The 22529-nt window shown below is 46.5% G+C and overlaps 1 protein-coding gene across 6 annotated transcripts in view; it reads left to right on the top strand.

The window, feature by feature from the left end:
- Positions 1 to 22529, top strand: part of SLC39A14 (solute carrier family 39 member 14) — a 49653-nt gene that overhangs the window by 25801 nt on the left and 1323 nt on the right. For 4 of the 6 annotated variants that reach the window (XM_061571073.1, XM_061571075.1, XM_061571072.1 and 1 more), the window contains exons 3-7: positions 3213 to 3384; positions 6246 to 6415; positions 17020 to 17142; positions 18274 to 18480; positions 19987 to 20194. In XM_061571073.1, coding sequence (XP_061427057.1) covers positions 3213 to 3384; positions 6246 to 6415; positions 17020 to 17142; positions 18274 to 18480; positions 19987 to 20194 — 880 coding nt within the window. Of the gene's footprint in view, positions 1 to 3212; positions 3385 to 5347; positions 5518 to 6245; positions 6416 to 17019; positions 17143 to 18273; positions 18481 to 19986; positions 20195 to 22529 lie in introns of all 6 variants that reach the window. The other 2 variants (XM_061571078.1, XM_061571077.1) reach the window with 2 other exon arrangements.

Here is a 22529-nt window from a genome sequence, read left to right as displayed (position 1 = left end):
CCCTCACTAGAGACACGAGACAGGGATGCCCCTTCCCCTCTCTTTGCAATTGAGCCTCTGGCAGCCAGGATACCAAGTAGCCATGAGATATTAGGCATACACTATGGGCAAGTCGAAAATAAAGTAAATTTATATGCGGATGATGTTCTGGTAATCACAAAACTGGACACCTTAATACCTGCCCTCCTGAAGATTATTATGGAGTACGATGCAGTCTGCGGCTATGAACTCAACGCCACAAAGTCAGAAATCATGCCTCTGTCCCTAATTTCAGGAAGACCTCCACCCAATGTCTCCCCCTTCAGGTGGTGACCCTCCCAAATCAAGTACCTTGGGGTGAATATGACTTCCAACCTAGCAGACCTCTTCAAACAGAACTTCCCCCCCTAGCCCCCCATCCCTTGTTTTAGAGATTGAGGCCTCCCTAGTTGTTTGGGATGATATGCTGCTATCACTCCCCAATCAGGTCCTATTGGTCAAAATGATTACCCTTCTGAAGGCCTTCTACCACATCAGGATGATCCCGACAAAGATGCCTCCGAAATTCCTCAATAAGCCCTGCTCCCTCGTATGTTCCTTTGTCTGGGGCCACAAAATGGCCAGGAACGACAACCATACCTTAACTCAAGGAAAGAAATGCGGTGGGCTGGCGCTACCTGATTTTTCTAAGTAATACTTATTGGGAGGCCTCCTTACGGTTAAGCATTGGCTCAACAAGAACAGACAGGGTTCCTGAAAGAAGTGGGAAGAGGCAATAGTATCTCATTGGAGCCTTGAGGGGATAGTCTACTCGCACCCAAAAGATAAGCCCTCAGATTTTAAACCACTATCCTCGATCAACACATCCCTCTGGATCCTGAGAAATAGACTGATCACTATCACCTTTGGCCTCTAGCGACTGTCCCCCTATGTGGGATCATTCATCCCTCAGAATTGGGGGCAAGGGGGTCAGCTGGCCAGCTTTGAAAGAGCGGAATCGGGAGGTTGGGTGATCTCTCGTCTGACTCGGGGGATGAATACTCTCCAAAACATTAGAAAGCGATATAACATCCCTAATAGCAATTTTTTTCAAATTTCTCCAGATCAGGCACCCTATTAACAAGGCAAGGGATGTTGACCTCTGAAAGATCCCCTCCCCGATATGGGTGTGGCTGACGGAGGAGAGGGCCCACTATAAAATCTCTGAGGCATACCAACTCCTACTCCCGGGCCCTACTGAGGTGAGACCAAATACCAGAGCGCTTTGGGAGGGTGCAGTGTGCCACCCTATCCCATTAGAGTCTTGGAAACTAATTTGGCACAACCCCTGGCAAGGTCTACGATCCCTCCCTCTTAGGACGATTCAATTCAAGGTCGTTCATGACACATATCTCACTAACCAACGGAGGGCAAAATTCTCCCAGACCATATCCCCAGACTGCCCTAGGTGCCCCCTGAGCACCATACAAACATACATTCACGCCTTCTGGGACTGTCTCACCATCAGGATACTCTATGACAAAATAACCAATCTATAGAACGTGATGTCTGGCACCGAGATACTACCTAACATTGAATCCTCCCTCCTGGGTCTTTAACCCCAAAGTATCACCAGGCACCAACACACCCTTCTCCAAGCATTTGACATTTCGTGTAGAAAGACCATCTTGAGCTCCTGGAAGAATCATGGGGCCCCCTCATTCACCCTCTGGCATTATTCTATTCGCCCTAGCAGCTTTAGAACACCTGAGTCTGAAAGTGAGGAATAGGGAAGGGGAGTTCACCCAGATCTGTGGCCCCCTCATGAATACCACTCCAGAGACCCTAAGTTTACTTGATTGAACTTAAAATGAGACTGACTCCCCTCCCCTTTCCCCCAAGAAAATGGATCTGACGCACGTACCACATATCGCTATGGTCCTACATATCCACGTTGATTGTGTTATGCACCACTCACCTGTCGCGGAAGTTTTACACCCCCCTCCCAGTGGTTGGATCAATAAAAGTAATTAACAAAAAAAGTTCAATTATAATATTTTGCAGGCACATTGTATTGAAAGAATTTGTTCTTGTGAGGACAAAGCATGATTCTTATTTATATTTATAGAGCAGCTTCGCTCAAGGTGCTTAACATAGTCTAAAAACAGTACGAAAATAGTGATTTAGATCACCGAGCAATGTATTCCTAGGCCCAATCACCAGCTCAAAGGAATTTACCTCCCCTAGATTCCTGAGGCAGATACATCTGAGAAATAAAATTTGAGTTATCCACATGGAAATAAAGTATATGAAATGAGAAAGGGATAAATGTATCTGTCAATAATAAAGCTACATATCAAGTGAAGGTGAGGCGTTCGTCCAGTCCTGCCAGCTGAACGATATCGGTTTGAATACAATGTAGCGAGCAGCCTCTTCTGGTCTCATTCCCAGCAGAGGTCGGGACGAGGCCATGCATTGGCGCGTCACTGGAGCTGTAATCCCCGCTGTTGAAGTGATGGGCCACTGGTGTGGACACGACGTTTGAATGGCGAGCTGAGAGAAGAATTTCAGCAAATCTATCACTGAAGCGTTACCCATTTTCTCAAATGTAGTGGAGGCCATGTTTTTTTGCATGAGCTGCAATAAACCAGTTGGGTGGCACTAAATTAATATGCAGTGATATATCTCACCTTCAAGTGGGTAGTCTTATCTTTATACAGTCACTGATGTGATATGTACCTGCATCATCTCCGTGTGTCAAAGATGACCTTCTTGACAGTAATAGGGGGTGTGTGGGTGCTAATGATGCTGTCTTACTGGTATCGGGGAGTATACACCACAAAGCACTGATCTTCCCAACCAAGAAGGATTGGATTCGGGACTGAATAGAAAACATCGTTCATAAACTTGAGCTAAGGGCATTTTTAACCACGATGATTGCACGATCACTTTTGCTCTTGTGATCTGCAAAAGCCATCCAAGTGAGACTTAATTAATTTATTTAGGATAATGCCAAACGAATTGTAGTTTGTTGTGTTTGTCGTTTGACATCCTCTACATCGCACTGTCTCCTTCCTATTCTCCATGCGCCCCAGCAGAAAGGGATGTGTGGTGGTGACAGCAAACTATTAACATCTGTTCCATGCATGTCGTCCCAGTGACGAGCATGTCAATAAACATCCTCATTATTATTGCACTAACTCTACGTTACTCAAGCACCACTCTCCTCTCGCTCTCCCCTGTCTGCCCTGCAGTGTTTGTCCCATGCGGAGATGCTCACATTAAGCAGTCTGAGCAATCAGAGCGGATTTTCCCAGCAGCGGCTTGAGGAGCTGTGCCCAGCCCTCTCAGACAGTGAGGTGTGTAGTGCTGAGCCCTCTGCGGACTCGGCCTACCGGGCCACTGATAAGCCCTCTCCTGCCGAAGGTGGGTTCCATACACCGACACGCGTGCCTTGTGCTGGCTTTTCCTCCCACTTGCTCAAGCACCACTCTCCTCTCGGGTGCTTGCGTGCATCTGCATACCTCTGCGAACGTCGCGAGGTTAAGGCTGCACGATTACAAGCGGCGGCCGTGGCGCCTTGCACCACCTCGTGCCGCCCAGGTCGTACCAGCCCAATAGGGCATAGAAAACACACGGGGCCCTGGTTTTGACACTTGGACAAAATGGGAGACATCCAGGTAGTGCAAACAAATGCCACAGATTATCTGGAATTACATTATCTCCATGATTTTACATGGCAAATACAATTATATCGCATATATTGGACTCTATTACATTGTGGTTTCTTAAATCTGTAACTAATGATTGACAAATATCCAGCGAACACTGTTCCTGTTAAATCCCACACAAGAATTTACCAATGCTCGGTCCTACCTGGCAAACTGAGCGGAGGCAGCAGCTGTGAACGGCACCGTGGCTGAGAAGTCAGATTCTAAATTCGAAGCTAAGCGTGTTTTCACCACGTTTGCACGAGCTGCGTATCATGACCTTTCAATGCCTCCTCGGTCGTGGTGGCTTGAGCGGAGGAGTTCTCCGGACGTACAGATTTTGGCCGCCTCTTGCACAGATGTCGTCGTGCTCACCCTGCTGTCATGGTCACGCTCGCTCGCCAGCCACTGTGCCAGGCGCTTGACCATACGGATCTCCCGACGCTCCTGGTTAACAGACGCTACAGTCATGGACCAATACCCTGGGGAATTGTGGTTATTTGTACCGTGACGAGGGACCAACGTAACCTCCAAAAGAGAAATAACCTTTTGGTAATGAAGCTCTACGTGTGGCATCTCCATTTTGCTCTTTAACAAACACACCAAAAAATATAATGAATGCCGCATCGTAATGTGAGTGAGTAGGGAGCAGCCCTCTAGGAATTCGGTCTGTCAGAGCAATTATCACTGTATCCCAAGTACTACCACAAAATTACACAAACAGAAGCAACTAATACCACCTTCAATGCTGCCTCACAACGGACGCATGGGTGTGCATAGTGGGGCTAACGTTGTAGGCTGTGACCCTGCTTCTGGGACGTCGGTCGCACATGCGCTCGTACGGAGCGAGCCGGTGTCTGTAAAGCACTTCAACACTGCCGCTCACACGGCACTCGAGTGTTCTCTAATTATTTATATAATTACCATCATACACATAGATTCATATTGTACTTTGCCGTTACTCCTGGCTTTTAAATGTTTATTTATAGTTCAGCTGCCACATGATTTGATGGTATAAAAAAATGGTGATATTTTGGTTGGTCTGCAATGTTGCACAGTTTATCGAGGATAAATGTCTTATTTGCCTCCTGTCCCGTTATCTTGTTTGCACCAGGCTAATTGTTTCACTTGTCCAAAATGATTGTTTTCAAACCTAGCTTGGGACGAACGTACAAATTCACTTCATGTGACTGATGTTTCTGTTTGGTGAATTAAAGCGCCTCCTTCCCATGTTTGTCTCCAACCGTAACAAAATAAAGGTATGCTTTTACACAACCGAAAAGTTAATACGGCTTTCTGATTTTGTCCGTATTGATTCAATTCGTAGTTCATTGCAGAGTTTGCTTGTGCTGAAGCAACGCTGCACTCCCAGAAGGTTGTGCAGCCAAATGGATGTGTAAAGAATGATCATGTTATACATGGAGGCAAATGTGGGACGGCGGCATTATTTGTATTGCTATTAACATTCTCCAGAACAACGCTGAACAGATGTTTTTGTTTAAATTTCACAGTGCGTTGGCAGGACGTTAAATGCATACGATAATACTAATATTACTATGTTTAAATGCACGTTACGTTGTGTGGAGAGTTGCTGTGTTGCCCATAGTGTACCGTGTACATGCCGGCGAGTGAGTGCGGTTTGCAGCCTGCTGATTTTGGGCACGGTGTGTTGCTTGCAGTGTGGGGCTTTGGCCTGCTGAGTGTGACGCTCATCAGCCTTGCCTCCTTGATGGGGGTGGCTATCGTCCCCTTCACCAAGAAACCCTATTTTGGCCGCATTCTCACCTTCTTTATTGCGCTCGCCATTGGAACCCTGTTCTCTAACGCCGCCTTGCAGCTACTGCCAGAGGTGCCATGCCCATGCGCCCGTGACTGCCAGCCCGAAATCAAGCTAGCACCGAACGAGAACGTCATATCCACTGTTACAGCCACGTGTGTTTACTGTAGCAAGAGTATTTAACTCGCCTCCTTTTGAGTGCGACCAAGTGCAGATATTAATCACAATTGTTTAGGGACGTAAGATCCCTGCCACAATTGCCACACGTGGTTATTTTGGTACTCAAATGTGAAGTCGCTTTTCAATATAAGCTGCAGGTTTTATGAAGTTAACAGCTAAAAAAACTTGAGTAAGCCAGCTTTGACTGTTAATTGCACAGTACAATACACAATACAGCTTGTAAGAGTGGATCAGTGATTGTTGAAATGATATATTGATGACATGCTATGGTGAAGCATTACATATGTATTAATGGTGTTTTTGTTTCTCTCCCCCGCTCTCCACCAATGACCCGCGTGATAACGACCCCCTTCATTCTCCTCCCTGCTCCTCCCTCTAACCACGCCCATGACCCCTGCCTCGTGTACCATGCCACTCTCTAACTAACGCTCACTACCCCTGCCTCGTGTCCCGTGCCACTCTATCTACGCTCATGACCCCTGCTTCGTGTACCCTGACCCTGTGAGCTTGTTCCCATTCTCTTTGCTTTCCTACTGCATGAAACCATTCTTTTGACTTCCTCTTCCATTGTCATTGTGACCCTTGCCCTCCTGACCCCCTGCGGGACTTGCTGTGCTCAGTGTGGGGCTATGGGTTCCTGTGTGTCACCATCATCTCCCTGTGCTCCCTGGTGGGAGCAAGCGTGGTGCCCTTCATGAGGAAAAAATTCTACCGCCGGCTGCTCATGTACTTCATAGCTTTGGCTATCGGGACACTGTATTCCAACGCTCTCTTTCAATTGATACCCGAGGTAATCTCTACCCCTTTACCTTGCGTCTCGCGTGATTGATTCTGTTACACAAAACTCTCACAAGATGCTGTATTTGCACATCCTTGCCACAGGGGCCACTCTCGTGTAATGTTTTGTATATTGGTGTATGAAACGTTTTCTATTGGGCAGTTCCAAAGATTAGAAACACCTCGCAGTCAAAACGTAATCACCCATATAATACGTATGAGTGTTGTAAGTGAAAGTAATTACTCATATATTTATAACATGCATTATTTGTCGAATATAAACGTGTTTTGATGTATATACAACTGAACACATCATCGCCTTCCATCCCAGCATGGATGAAACATCCAGTTCATCCTAGTACATCCGACACCACCGTGGTTGTTAGCATTTTTCCGTTAAGGAGGAGGATGAATGATGAATATCTCAGTTATGGTCCTAATTTTAATCATAAGCCCAAATAAAATCCACTTCCCGATAATACTCATGATTACCCACCTCTGTATAGTGTCTGGAATGTGCATGCAAACGTGTGGAACTGCCCTCATTAACAAATGGATTGCTGTCAAAACTACAACAGTCATCTGCATGTAACTACCACTGCGCGAGTAACCAAGCTGATGCACAGCTACTGTGTTAACAATCATTATTTTGCTCAATATGTGTTTGCAATACAGGTTTGCCTTGGAATGCATTTTATACGATGTAGTATTATGAGAGTCGGGTGAGAATTGTCTTTGCCCAGGCAGTATTTCTGTGAAATTTGAGATGCTCAACGGCAGAGAGTAGCGTAAGTAAAACACAAACGTTCGCAACAGCAGTATACAATTCTTGTTCATATGGTGGTCATCATCACGCTCAGGCTCACACACAATCGAACTCGGTCTTTGTGCCGAACACCGAGAAATGTTATAATAATTTGTTATATAATTATTATGTACATGCAGAGGCCTCCACCACTACCTCTTCGGTGAGAGAGGGTGGGAGAGTGGGAGGGGAGCCCCCTCATTATGTGGCCCGTCCACCGCCGCTGTTAAAACATTTCTGAACCGGCGCTCAGAAAAAAAAGTTTAATCCATAATTATCCATATTTGCGAGTAATTTTAGGCTTGTTAGGGCAAATTGTTGCTCTTTGTACAGATTTGTCTCATGAGCATCGCTGTTTTATCACTCTAACTAAGTGGACACGCAAAGAGCTGTTTGGCGAATTCATCTGTGCACAACAGTGCTCGTGTGAGGGCGGCATCACAGGTGCAAAGAGTGCTGATCGCCACTGAAACTCAAGCTATCCACACTCATGTTTATACTACTTGGAACATGAAAACAGTGTCAAGGACAGTGTAAAGTAGTGCCCTTCCCACTCAAGATAGATGTGAAAGAGCATGGAGGCTCAAAATTTGGCAGAAAAAGGTCACAGCAAAACATGCCGGCAATGCCGCGAGTGAGGGCCACTGCTTTGAAGGAACCAGACACGTTACAGGCAGTCCCCGACTAACGCGGGGTCCTCCACAACCCGGTGTGGCAGGCTTCTCAGGAAAGCCCAGGGTCTGTGATGTCCAGACAGGGAGCAAAACATTAGCATGGCCAACGGCCAGTCCCGCTGGGATCCCGACAGCCCCAGTTGGCCATAACCAGAAGGAGGCCCCTCCATTGCAACATGGAGGAGACAAATGTGGTTGGGAATCCTCAGGAGTTACCCGCCTGCCTCACCAAGCTGATGCACACCCATTCACAACCACACTGCCAACTCGGAACTCATGTCGGGGGTGAGGAAGCAGCAGTTGGCCACCCCAGCTAAGTAGGCCAGGGCCACGAGGGTAGCCCTGTCATGAAGGTGTAAGGCGTGCAAGCACCCCCTGGAGCACTACAGCTCTGACGAGTTTTTCCATGGAGAGTGGGACTCTGAAGTAAAGGAGCCCATGGAAAATGCCTCTGAATCTGAGGGGGCTTAAGCAGTGGCAGACCTTCAGAGGGCCCAGGAGATATCTCTCTGATAATAGGGAAACCTTGGGAGACATAATTTTCCTCCTGAGATTGTCCAGGCAGTTTGGGGGGTTAAGAGCTGGGCCGTGGTGGCCCAGGAATTGCCCTTACCCTCCAAACCTCCATGGAAGAGCCCTGGTGAGGAGGTGTCCGATGAGAACCCCACTTCATCGAAAAGTACAAGAATCACGAAGGAGAGTGAATGCTCTCATGACTCAAGCCCCGGCGAGGAGCCCTTCACTAGTAATTTCCTCTTTGATGACGTTAGGTAGCTCTTGAGGTGCCTGGTAGGAGTCCAACAAAGACCTCAACGATGGAGCAGGTGAAAAATTACGAAAGTTACCATGGTTATGAAGGCGGAGGAAGGCTGCAGCAGAAAGAGGTCACCAATCGTTATGGTCTCCATGCCATTGGACCCTCTCTGCCAAGGACCATGTGGTAGCTGCTTGTGCATCAGTCACCCCATGGTAAAAGATCGCATGCGCAGACATCCTCCTGAAAGGGAACAAACTCTTGCACATCCCGGATCAAAGTCCTGTGGTGATCAGCGAATTGGTGACGGGAGCAGTTAGTGATAGTCTGTTAGCTCATAGCCAGGAACTAGCACACAATGGGTGGGTGTTTGAGTCCGTCGTCTTGCTCGTGGTCAGAGGCAGATAGAGCTTTTTGGCAGCTGCACCCATGACTGAGCAGCCCTTTTTAGGAACCGCTCTGTCCAGCCCAACATGGGAAGGGGCTAGAAAATTGCCTGCCTCATAACTCTTGACTGGATTAGCGCATCCAGTGGGATCACCTCTTTGCGGTCAGAAACAAAGAAAAATGATTTTTGGAGCCTATAACGTGTGAATCCGGATGGACAGTGCAACAAGTGATAAACCTGTGAAATTAACTGTGATCTTCATGATCTTGCTGCGCTCTCCGAAATCTGACTGGCAGATGAAGGGCAACTGAAAGAGAAAGGCAGCTACACCTTCTGGAAAATTAAACTAGCTGATGAACCCAGGAACCATGGAGTTGGTTTTATTATTAAGAACAGGCTCATCAGCCACCTCTCCGAACTCCCTGTGGGCATCAGTGAATACCTCGTGACCATTCGTCTGCAGCTTACAAACAACCAAATGGCCACAGTTGAGTGCTTATGCCCCAACTCTGGACTCACAGGAAGAAGTAAAGGATACCTTCGATGCTAACTTGGCTATAATATTCTAATGTATTCCTAAGGAAGACAAGATCATTCTTCTTGGGGATTTTAATGCCAGGGTTGGTTGGGACCACAACCTTTGGAGTGGCACGATTGGAAAGGAAGGTGTGGGCAATATTAACTCAAATGGAGTTCTACTACTTACCAAATGTGTGTAGCTTGACCTCATCATCATCAACACGACTCCCATCAGAAAAACAAATTCTAAACATCCTGGATGCATCCCTGCTCCAAACTCTGGCATCTCGTGAACTGTCATTGTCCGAGCTAAGGATTTTCATAATGTAAATATCACAAGAGTGATGACAAGTGCAGACGACTGGTGGACAGACCATCACCTCATCCGCTGCATTATGTCCATTAGACTGAGAATCTGAGTGATACCAGCAAACTACAACACTTCCACTGAAAGAACCAAGAATACAACACCTCCAGACTGTTCTTGGTGAAGAACTCCCCAAGAATATCCTGATCATATCAAAACACCACTGGAGCATGCTCAAGTCCACTATCCTCAACACCTGCAAGAATACAATTGGCTCTAAGATCAAAAGCACAAGGACTGGTTTGATGAGTGACACTGAAATCGAACAGCTCATCGGCACAAAATGAAGAACCTTTTGTGCCTGGCAGAATGACATAAACTGCAAGGCCAAAATAGAGACTTACACCAGATTGAAGGTGGATGTCCAACGCCGGGTGTGGGAACTTAAAAGCAAAATGGTGGACAGGGAGAGCACCGGAGAGCCAGCAGCTGCCAAACACTGGCAATACCAGAGGCATCTTTGACGCCGCCAAGGCAACATACGGACCCAGTTACCGTGGCCTAAACCCCCTTAGCTCCAACGATGGACAAAAGCTGCTGAAGGATCGTGGATGAATCAAATTTCAGTGGAGAGAACACTGATATGGAGGTCATTGAGCAAATTCATCAGCGACCCATAAAGGAGGACATGGAAGAAGATGAGAAATAACAAGGCCGCTGGTCCTGATGGGATTCCAGCGGAAATCTTAAAGGAAGGCGGGTCAGAGCTCTTACACAACATACAGTGCCAAAGAAAAGTTTGTGAACCCCTTAGGATTTTCACATTTTACATATTTCAAACCTAAAATGTTATTATATCGTAATCTATGTCATAATAATAGATACAGATAACCTGATTAAACAAATGACACGAAACCATAATACTCTTTAAACTTGTAATTTTCCTCATGATTCCTACATTCAATAACCATGTGTGAAAAAGTATGTGAACCTTTAGATTCAGTAACTGGTGACACCCCCTAGAGCAGTAGTGACTGCAACTAAGCATTTCCTGTAATCATTGGTCAGTCTCTCACATCGGATTTGAGGAATTTTGGCCCATTCCTCCTTACAGAACTCCTTAAAATCGGTGATATTTGAGGGTTTCCTTGAATGGACAGCTCGCTTCAGGTTCTGCCACAACATTTCGATGCGGTTTATGTTTGTAATTTGACTAGGCCATTGTAAATCTCAGAATTTCTTCTGCAGCCATTCTTTTGTAGATCTGCTTGTATGTTTAGGATCATTGTCTTGCTGAAAAATCCACTTTTGCTTCAGCTTCAGCTCATGGACAGATGGCCTGACATTCTCCCCTAGAATCTTCTGATACAATGCAGAATTCATAGTGGTCAATCATGGCAAGCCATCCAGGTTCTGAGGCAGCAAAGCAGCCCCAAACCATCACATTCCCACCACAACACTTGACAGTTGGGATGAGGTTCTTCTGTTCGAAAGCAGTGTTTGGTTTTCGCCAAACGTAATATTTCTCATTGAGGCCAAAAAGGTCTACCTTGGACTTGTCTGTCCAGAGAACATTGTTCAGAAAAGTCTTGTGGTTCACGTATGTACTCTTTGGCGAACTTTAGACGTGTTCTTTTTGAAGATCAGTGGTTTTTTGTTTGCTATACTTTCATGAACACCATTCTTAATGAGTCTTTTTCTGATAGTTGAGTCATGAACACTCACAGTAGCCAAGGCGAGAGTGGCCTGCAGATTTGTGGGTGTTTCTCTTGGGTTTTTGTGACTTCCTTGATGCTTATCTGGTTTGTTCTTGGAAATATTTTGGTAGGACGACCGCTCCTGGGTAGCGTGACGGTGGTCTTGAACTTTCTCCATTTGTAGACTATCTGTCTGACAGTGGATTAGTAGAGCCCCAAATCCTTAGAAATGGTTTTGTAACCCTTTCCAGACTGATGAGCATCAATAACTTTTTTTTGAGGTCCTCAGTTTTAGTTTTATCATGGCATGACTGGTGTCCACACACGTTATGATGAAGACCAAACTCGCATTGTTCCTGATCTTTATATGGGGTGGGGCCTCTCAAACTCACCCCTGAAGAACTTCATTATTGAAACACCTGATTCTAATTATTCCCGTAATTGAGCTATGAAACCAGGGGTTCATTTACTTTTTCACATACCCTGATCCTTAATTACTCATGTTTAATTCATATATCATTTTGTTTCAAAATACATGGAATTGGTTAATATAAACCCTATTGGATATTTAAGAAAAGGCCGGTTTTGATTACAGAAGTCTATAATGGTAAAACTATGGAATTTTCATAATTATGATTGCGGTTAACAAACTTTTTCTCGGTTCTGTACATGATCTGCTCTTGATCCAGCACAAGAAGGAAATCCCCACAACTTAGGGATGCCCTGATTGTTACCATTTTTAAAAAGGGGGACAAAGCTGATTGTGGGAACTACAGAGGCATCTCCCTCCTGTCTACCACCGGGAAAATATTTACTGTGTAACAAAAAAAAATGTTCCTGGGTAATAAGTGTTATATCCCAATTGCTTATGCCTGAAAGTACAGAAAATGGCTATTATTCCCCACAAACTGTGCTTTTGTGACCAGGACAATGATATTTAGAAATTTACCTATTTTCAATGAGAAAACGTGTGCATGTGTGTAATTTCTTCACGTAAAGTTCTGGTCACAAAAGCAAAGTTTGTCGGGAATAATATCCATTTTCTATACTTTTGAGTAATAAGCAATTATAAATTAACACTTACTACCCAGAAACAAAAATCGTGTTACATAGTGATATATTAGCAAACCGACTCCTACCCCTGTCAGAAGAAATCCTCCGAGAATCAGTGTGACTTTCGCCCATCCAGCGACACAACAGACATGATTTTCACAGTACGACAACTGCAATGCCGGGAACAAAAGCAACCACTTTACATGGCCTTTATAGACCTTACAAAAGCCTTTGACTCTGTTAACTGTCATGCCCTCTGGCTGATTCTGTCAAAAATCGGCTGCCCTGACACATTCACTAGGGTACTGTGACTGCTGCATGACATCATGTCATCAAAAGAGCTAATTAACAGTGGTGTTGAAACGGAATCCTTCGTGGAAACCAGGGTTAAACAGGGTTAAACAGGGCTGCATCATTGTGCCCACCCTGTTTGCAATCTTCATTGCTGCCATCCTCCACCTCACAGGCCAAAATCTGCCTCAGGGAGTCCAAATCCTGTACAGAACAGACGTCAGATTCTTCAACCTCAACAGATTCAAGGCAAAGAGAAAACTCTCCACCATTTCCATCATGGAGCTCCAGTATGCAGATGACAATGCCATCACTGTCTGTTCGAAAGAAGACCTGTAGTGCATCCTGGATGCCTTCACAAAGGCATACAAATCACTTGATTAGAACACACAATAGATAACAAAAACCAACAATTGTTTTCTCATTTTCAAAGGACTGCAGTAACTTCGTGACCCCACGACATGTCGATGGAAATTATTCCGCTCTGTACTTTGCTCTGCGCTTTTCAAGTCGAATTAATCTGAGATGCCGGTTTAAAATCTGCATCGAAATGGCGAACGCGAGCCCGTGTCTGGTGGTCGACTCTCAACGTGACTATGGCAGTGGTAGAAGAACATCCACACGGTAGAATTGTGCTCCTGGTGGCAAGGGAGGAGGAGGACGGTGTGTGCTGTAGTGATTGGGGAGCGTTGGGGTTGGGCAGACAGAATCGTGGTGACAGCACATTGCGACAATTGTCACGCATCCGTGCGTGCGTGCGGCCGCCCACCCGCATGGGCAGCCGATTTTAGTACAGGCCCCGGGTGCACGCTGCATACATTCTGCTGATTAATGCCAAGAAACCCTTCATGCAGTTATGGTGACTTTAAAAGTGCAACTTCAGTTTTTTTTATTGTTAGGTGATGCTAGATCACGATCGATGTCTTCCGGCTCATTTGATAAATTGTACATTGTCTAGTGATGGCAGCGGTGAGATACTCTTATTTTACCGTAATATTATTCAGGGTTAGGGTTTGTATCTCCAACACACGACACGTATATTATTGACAATGGAAAGCCCTCTAAATCCACTGCTGGAGGAAGGCTTCCCCATTGTCAGTGTGGAGGTTGTTTGACCATCCTTGACCACGCTGGCCAGTGCATGTTAGTGAAGGAGGTGGGGGCTGGGACATGTTCTCACCTACCACTCTCCACTCATGTTAGCTGTGGCCGGGAATTGAACTCTGGTAGCCAGATTCAGAGCATAGTGTGGAGGAAGTCGCCATCCCACTTTGAGTGGTTGCCTGTGATGATATCGGCTGAGGAGGTGTGGAAAGTGATCCGTAGCCTGAGACCAGGAGAAGTTCCGAGCAGGGATGGCCTTACAAGCAAATTTCTGAGACGGTGGGGATTGTGTGCAGGCTGCTTTGCATGGTGGCATTTTTGTAACGACTCGGACCACTCGCGGGTTCCACAGATTTTAAAGGATGCCTTGTGTGGTCTCCGTTCGACCACAAGGTTCCGCAGGCATTTTCCTCAGCGTATTGTAACTTGCTAGGGCAGCTACCTCCTCATCTTGCTGGCAAATGTACAGTACTTGCAAGTATGATCCATTATCGCCTTACTAGGCACGCTGAGGAGTAGTTTGTGGCTCAGGTACTTTCACACACACTCCATATTTTCTGTCCATCTACTGCAGCGGAGGGGTAAGGAATTTCACCAGGACTTGCTTCACTTATTTACATCTTATTGGGATTTCTATTTTGCAATTGAAACCGACTCCCTTACCGGTTTGTTAACCGACATCACTGCCGCTAGCGGAGGAAGCGAGTGATGCATTTATACGTTCGTGCTGCCCCCTGCTGAATGCAACTGTTGTCAGCCGCAGTGATCGTGGATGACTTGGCAACAGCGTCAGTTGCTGCCAAGGAGCGATAGTTTATTGGCCGCGCTGCTGATGAAACGCAAACAGCCGAGACTCAGTTTAGGTTTATAATGTCGAAACAAATGTTTGTGTAAAAAAAAACATCTGGAAGACCCTGTTGAGTGATGTTCTCAACGATTTATCTTGACCAACATACAGACGCCATCCCAGTTTGTTCTATTTGATAGTAGATAAAAAGTCAAAGTAATTTCCAACACAAATGAGTACAGGAGCGCAGTGCTCATCTCCTAAGAGTGGTGGAAATTTCACACTTATATGGTGACGGCAAATCTCTTCATAAGACTTCCACAAAGCGGCACTCATTATGATCACTCCCAGAGATGGGTGATGGGCCGGGTAAACCCCCAACCAGGATTTAAACTCGCAACCATCCGATTGCGAGCCACTCGCTCTACCACAGAGCCATTTGGCCGAGTTATTCACTATACAGTATACTGTACAGCACCTCCAAAAGACAGATCCTCCGTATAGTCGTAACAGACTGTTAGGGCAAGTGCTGTTAGACCAGTACGGCACACGAGGGGGTGGGTGACCGCCTTTGGTGACCGCCTGTCTCCCTAGTGGCGATATTTATACACCACACCAGTTTAACACGTAGTTACTCATTTGAGACTGAGTCGACCAAGGGGAGACACAGGATCGGTTCAGATCATCGGCAATGTTGTTGACCGAGAGCGTGAATCAAACCCAAGTCGCCGGGTTCCTAGCGCAGCACGCTAACCACTGCGCCACAACCCCCCCGTACAGGATACACACACATATAGGTAATTACCCGAAATTACATTGGAACTCGTATGCGAGGATGAGGAACGGCGGCTTGTGCACGAGTACGAGATAGTGCAGTGTTGTGTGGATTGTGGCGCAGTCGGAGTTGCCTAAATGATGAATCCCTCTGGGTGGAGAATTCCCCCCCCCCCCCCCCCCAGGCTGTGCTAAACCGCGTCATCGCTCCGACCTTACGAACCGAAAGGTGTGCAGGTCGCACGGCTTCCTGCGGCAAACATCGTCCAGACCGCCCACGTCTCCCGACCCTCTGGGGGAACGTAGTTGAGATGTCGCAACGCTTGAATAATGGCTGAATTACATAAAAATGGGCAGTTTTTCACTTTGCAGCTACGCACGTTCCCTCTCCCAACATCTTTCATTCCTCTGATTCATTGTTTAAGTAATAATACTATTCAGATCATGGGCCTCCTTTGCCAGTACCAAAATATGATCATAGGTTTTCCCCCTTTTTTTCTGGCAACAAAACAGGTGTAAAGATGTTAAAACACCAAACTGAAACCTTTTACAATGAATCATGTGTGTATTAACCACAATGCTTGTGGTCAGAATGCAAAAAAAACATACTCTGATAATGTACGCATTGTCCTTGAAACTGATTGGTCCACACCAGAGACAGCTTTCTTTTGAGCCTCGTCTCAAACGGTGTTAGACCAGAGGACGCCAAAAACCGTACAGCCCAAAGACAATGCACTATCAGAGTAATGAGAGCTCGGGTGAGCTTCTACATCATGGGACCTCCTTTGCCAGTACCAAAATATGATAATAGGTTTTTCTGGCAACAAAACAGGTGTTAAGATGTTAAAACACCAAACTGATACTATTCAGAATCAAACAATACTATTCAGAATCAAAATATGTATTTGTACTGGAGGAATCTGATGCGCTATGAAGCATTTTTTCACAGATGTCCAGTAGAGATGGGTTAGAACGTTAAATTAATTCGTGGCTGCATATAATAATTTTTTTCAATATTTATGCCTTAATATTTATGGCTTGGTTATTTAGATTTTTTATTATATTGCCCAACCCCGGGAGAAGGTAGGGTTGAGGGGTTTTCTGCTGCCATCAATCACGTGCAGCCACTCTCAAGATTCCAGAAGAGGCCGATGAATTTCACGAATCACTGTGCCCGGCCTCTGTTGTAGACCATGTGAAGGGCATTCATCTCCCGTGGAAAATGGTGCAGTCATCCAAACTGTCACAAGCAGAGGTCAGAAATTAAAAAAGATCGGTTGAGAGGGACATTGTCATTTAGTTTCATCTCATTATTATTTTCCTCCTTCGCTGTGGTGGCAGGCATTTCACACTTGTTGCGTCATGGACTCGAATTGTATTGTGTGGGGTTAAACTGCCTTGTGCTGTGGCTTGGTGCGATTGGCGATTGTCCCTCTGGTGACCGTGATTCGCGTGTGCGTTCAGGCTTTTGGGCTGGATCCAGTCAAGGACGGCTATGTCTACAAGTCGGCGGTTGTGTTTGCTGGCTTCTATCTCTTCTTCTTCGCCGAGAAGATTCTCAAGATGGTGCTGAAGCAGAAAGACGAGGTGATGTCTACCTTGAGTACCTTGAGTGAAAACCTTTGTGTGACACTCTTCGCCTATGTATTTTCAAAATAGGGCTTGCTTTTAAAGAACGTGTAGTGAGTATGTGGATTGTTTAGTTTTATGCATGAGAACTTTAGAGTTGTGCATGCTAAAGAGCAAAGCAGGAGAGGAATTTGCATTAACGACCATGCCAACGTCTAAAACATAAAAAGTGGAAATACTCTCGGCCCAAAAAAAAATCTGAATTTTTATGGTTTTTTTCACTTCTCGCTCAAAAAATGGGAAACTCAGAGTGGGCCTGGCTCAGCGATGCAAATCCAACCACACCACCACCTGCTCCTCGTATACTTATCGTCAGCTGTGATCTACTGCTGGATGAAGGCCTCCCCAAGCTATCATCACCTCTGTCCATTCTATTAAAGCTAACTAATAAATGATCCTAAAGATTTCCCACAAAGGTGAACGTCTTCACCTTCTCATTTGAGCGTGGAGCGGCTCCTATGCCGATCGGTCACCCTGAGGGGAGTGGCAGAGCTTCCAGCCTCCTATGATAGGCCCCAGGCTCTCCGCAGCAAGCTGACACGTCCCACATCAGTGATGTGCACAAGCTGATGGCAAAAGGCACGATTGTGGCCACAGGATTGGTCCCCCTTCATGCCTTGCATGTCACGAGACATCACCTTTCTGCGTGTGTAATACACACACCACCAAGTCCTATCTCTCTTATGGTAATTTTCATTAATTAATAAGCACGACAAAGGCAAAGAAATATAACATTAAAAATACATCTTTAACAAATATTTTGCGGACGAGGGAACGATGTGTAAATATTGAGTCCGGCCAGGGGGCTCTGTGGTAGAGTTAGTCGACCGTAATCGGAAGGTTGGGAGTTCAACTCATAATTCCGGGTTGACTCGGCCCATCGTTCATGCCAGGGTCGATGACGTGAGCACCACTTTGTGGGGACGTTAAGATTGGTTGTCCTATGAATGGACTCGCCCCCACCATAGGACTGCAGAATTTCCACCACTGGCTCAGGGTTGTAAACAGGAGACGAGCACCGTTTCAGTGCTCACTTGAGCACGAACTCACTTTGACTTTTTCGACTTGTGAACCTTGTGGATTCTTCAGAGGCCGCCTAACCGAGCCGAGTGCTACAGCAGCCAGCCAGACCTCGAGGACGGTGCAACCGAGACTCTGAAGGCGATCGAGGATGGGACGGAGCACCAGTCCAATGGGAACCCCCTCCACCCTGCGGGGGGAGGCCATGGGCATCACACGCACGTCACCCACGAGCACGCCAACGAGGTCATGCTGAGCCGCTCCCTCTCTGTGCAGGTACCCGGCCGCACGTTTATACACGACCGGGCCAAGCGGCTGCGCGCTCTCTCCACTTGTTGCAGAGGCTCGGGGTTCGAACCCCGGCGACCGCCCCGATTATTGTTGTGGAATCGGGGCGTAAGGTGCACGCGTCGTCCGCTTCACGGAGGATGCTAATGGCCCCGTGACGTAATTCTAAAATCGTAGGCCCCTGTGAGCTGGCATCATGGTTCAAGTTCGCCAAATTTTAAACATGACTTGCTAATTACTTGATTGGGAAAGACATAGCAAGTGTCGCCCCTAACTGGTGCAAACTTGGCAGGACCCCTCTGGAAAGAGAGTCGACTGAAGATTTCCTGGGTAAAAAAGCTTTAACAGTTATAAATTGACATTTTTTTTTTTACTGGGAGCTCATTGTGATTCGTGTAATGCAGTAAATACATCATCAGGACCGCACACTACATATCCCCTCGCGTGTTTAGACACTCAACGTTAAATTCCACTTATCCATGTGTAATAATACTCTTGGAGACGACTTGTGGAATCGGTCCTTTTATTTATTCCAGTTCACAAGTACTCCCCGCTGCTGGCAGGCAACGGGAAGTGGGCAGACAGACCAGAAGAGACACACCGCCACGTGGCACTCGGAGCCCGCTCGCGCGTGGCCCCTCTCTTCCTTCGTTCTTCGTCTGACCACGTGTCGTTCATCTCTCCCCTTATTTAATGCCTGGGTCACGTGGTACGCTCCAGCCAATCCTTGGTAGCCTGCGCCGAATTTTCTAGATTCCCCATCAACTCCCGGGACCACGCCCCTGACTTGTCTTCCCATTGGCTGAGGCCAAGACCAGCAGAACCAATCATTCTAGCTGGCACCCCTCGATCACGCCAGGGCCATGCTCCCAGACTCTCCCCCCATTGGCTGTAAAGCAGGACCGGCAGAGCCGATCACCACGTGAGCCGGACATAGGCTCTTATTACACATGAATTCTCTCACCCATGACCCTATTGGTCTGTAAACCGCTGACAAGAGCTTGCACTGTACTGTTAATGTATTGCGGATGTTTTGGTTTTTTACAGTTTTCTGGCTTACATTGTGAAGAGATACTTTAAGAGATGTGATCTGTAACTTTGATCCTTACCCATGTATCGATAGTTAGATTTTAATGTGCAATTTTATTGAGGGACTGTGTTGTCTTGGTGTGGTCTGGGACTCTTTTGTTTTTTTTGCCTTGCCAAAGATTGCATTTGGTGTTGAAATATCGGCTGGAATTTATGCAATTTGTACCTTATTTATTTTTATATACTGACTGGCTTAGCTTTCCTATACTTTGCACTCGTATCTGTTTTTGCATTATTTGTTGTTGTAACTTTCTGACCCACCCTGACTGAACATATTAAAATGAGCTTCATAGCTCATCAGATTCTTCTAGTCTACATAACGACTCGGATTCTGATGTCACGTAGGCTATTTTTAACGCTACTATCAGACCGGATCGGTGAATCACGAAACTCCATGTTCCGCAGGAGGCGCAGGTGTCGCAGGGCATGTGCTACTGGCTCAAAGGGACACGCTACTCGCGCATCGGCACGCTCGCGTGGATGATCACCCTGAGCGATGGGCTGCACAACTTCATCGACGGCTTGGCGATCGGAGCCTCGTTCACGGTGTCCGTGTTCCAGGGCATTAGCACGTCCATCGCCATCCTATGCGAGGAATTCCCGCACGAACTGGGTGAGTCCCACGATTCTGCATCCCCATGTGCACTGCCTTGACGCCTGTGCACTCGTGGAGATGTATTGTTGTTAGGAGCCATCAAGATAATTTAAACGTTACATGTTGCCGGGCGATGGTGGCTATGCACGTGGCCTTTAGTCCAGCACTTGTGGACGCAGCGAGGGTTGGTAGATCGCACAAATGTTGTGAAATTCCCTCCCCGTGGGCGTCAAAGAGGTGCCGTACTCTGGCTCGCCAGGAGAAAACAGTACGGCAAAAATGTAGACTGCACCAGTTCCATCTGTACAGGATAGTGTGTTTTCTTCTCACATGCGTGGGTTTTCTCTGGGTGGTCCGGTTTCCTCACACATGTAAACACTCACTACTGTATTTTCCCGCATATAACCCGCGGGGTATACCACTTTTTACAAACAAAACAAGACCCTGCGGGGTATATGGAGGTGCGGGCTATCCCAAAAATATTTTACACGTGTGACATGTAAAACATTTTCATGGTAGGACTATCCACTATGCAACACTTACCTTTGACTAAAGCACTGCTGAATAAACCACTCACACTAAAATTGCACATGTTATCACGTTTTAAATGAATTGTCTGTACAATAAAACGACAATGTGTGAAGCGCGCGCACTGTTTACCGGCGACGGGAGAGCTGGGGAGAGAAAGAGGTGGGGGTTGGGGCAGCTGGGGGGAGAGAGAGGTGGGGGTTGGGGCAGCTGGGGGGAGAGAGAGGTGGGGGGTTGGGGGGTGGGGCAGCTGGGGGGAGAGAGAGGTGGGGGTTGGGGCAGCTGGGGGGAGAGAGAGGTGGGGGGTTGGGGGGTGGGGCAGCTGGGGGGAGAGATAGGGGGTGGGGGCGAGACAACGGAGTTACCATAGTGCCGCTATTGTCTGCGCAGTGCGCAATCTACCAGTGCTAAAACTATACTTATCTACCAGTTATGTGTTACTTATTTATTGGATATTTACTTCTGTTCTTTACTCTTTTAAGTTCACTCGTTTCCGGTTAGTTTGTTAACTTTGTGCACGTTATGATTTTAATGTTAACAATTGATGGTGGAATGTATTACAAATGTAAACTTCGTATTAATATGATGGAATTAAGCTGCAGTAACGACGTTAAATATATGAATGCATGCGGGGTATATGGAGGTGCCGGTTATCTGAAATTTGTTTTACACAAAACGCTATTTTTGCGGGGTATATGAGTCTGCGAGTTATATGCGTATGCGGGAAAATAGATAAATGATTGATAACACCATAATGTAGAGCAGACCGGCAAGTGATATCGCCAGCTCACCGCGTGGTTACCTTCCCACCTGTCTGTGGTTCCTTGTGTAACCGAGTCCTTCTCTCTCCACGAGAGTGAGTGAATATCGTGTGGCTCGTTACAAGTGGAAATTATCATGTAATTACGACATCAACGTCTGCGTAAAACGTGCCCGTAATGTAACAAACGTCTCAGGGGGCGCGGAAACAAATTGGGTAACTGGAACAAGCAAGGGAGACTGAGCAAGGGAAGAGAAGAAGCAAGCGAGGAGGTCTGAAAGCACGGGGGGTGAAGAGGGGATGAAGGCTTTGAGGAGAGACTTGAAAGCAGAGAGAGAGAGAGGGGTCGCCCAGCTGGAGTTGCCTGGGGAGGAAGCAGTTGCAGGGGGTACGGGCGTCGTGGCTCGAAGAGTTGCCACAATGGTGGAGCAGCGGCCATTTTGTCGTCGGTTACATCAATTTGCGGAATCACATACTTATCATCATCAGCCAGGGTCAAACCACTGCCAGATGCAGGCCTTCCCAACTCGTCACCACCTCTCACATGTGGCGATATACTCCAGCACCTGCACACAATGATTTAATCGCTCCACCTCTGCGGTGGACTTCCTCTGGGACGTGTTCCATTCCGAGGTTTACTGTAAAAAAGTAAAAAAAAATTAAGTTTGCGCATACTGTACGTCTAACATCCCAGCATCAACACTTTAGATTTTTCCTTTGAGACGAAAGGGACTGCAATTGAAGCATTAAAGGAAAGCAGAAACGTTATTAAGCTTGCATTAATCATTTGCATTGCAGCCGCAATAAATGAGTGTTCATTAACTTTTATGTTTGCCGTCATATCAAATCGCAACACTCTTCTTTTCCCCTTGCGCTGCTCCACTGCAGAGTTCCCTCCCATCACCATCATCTACTTTGCCAAGTTCAATTCAAGAAGCATTTCACTCTTGTATATTACAACTTTAAGAGTGCTGTTTGTTGCTGGTCACTGGTTGTTTTGGGATTTTGGGCCCGTGCTCAGCCATCACTATTAAAAATGCACAATCATTTCCACTGTAGTTTTGT

This window comes from Lethenteron reissneri, chromosome 47, assembly GCF_015708825.2.
Source record: "Lethenteron reissneri isolate LAM-NWPU_2019-01 chromosome 47, ASM1570882v1, whole genome shotgun sequence".
Lineage (NCBI taxonomy): Eukaryota > Metazoa > Chordata > Hyperoartia > Petromyzontiformes > Petromyzontidae > Lethenteron > Lethenteron reissneri.
The sequence above is the reverse complement of the archived record's forward strand: the minus strand, read 5'-3'. Positions and strand labels throughout refer to the sequence as shown.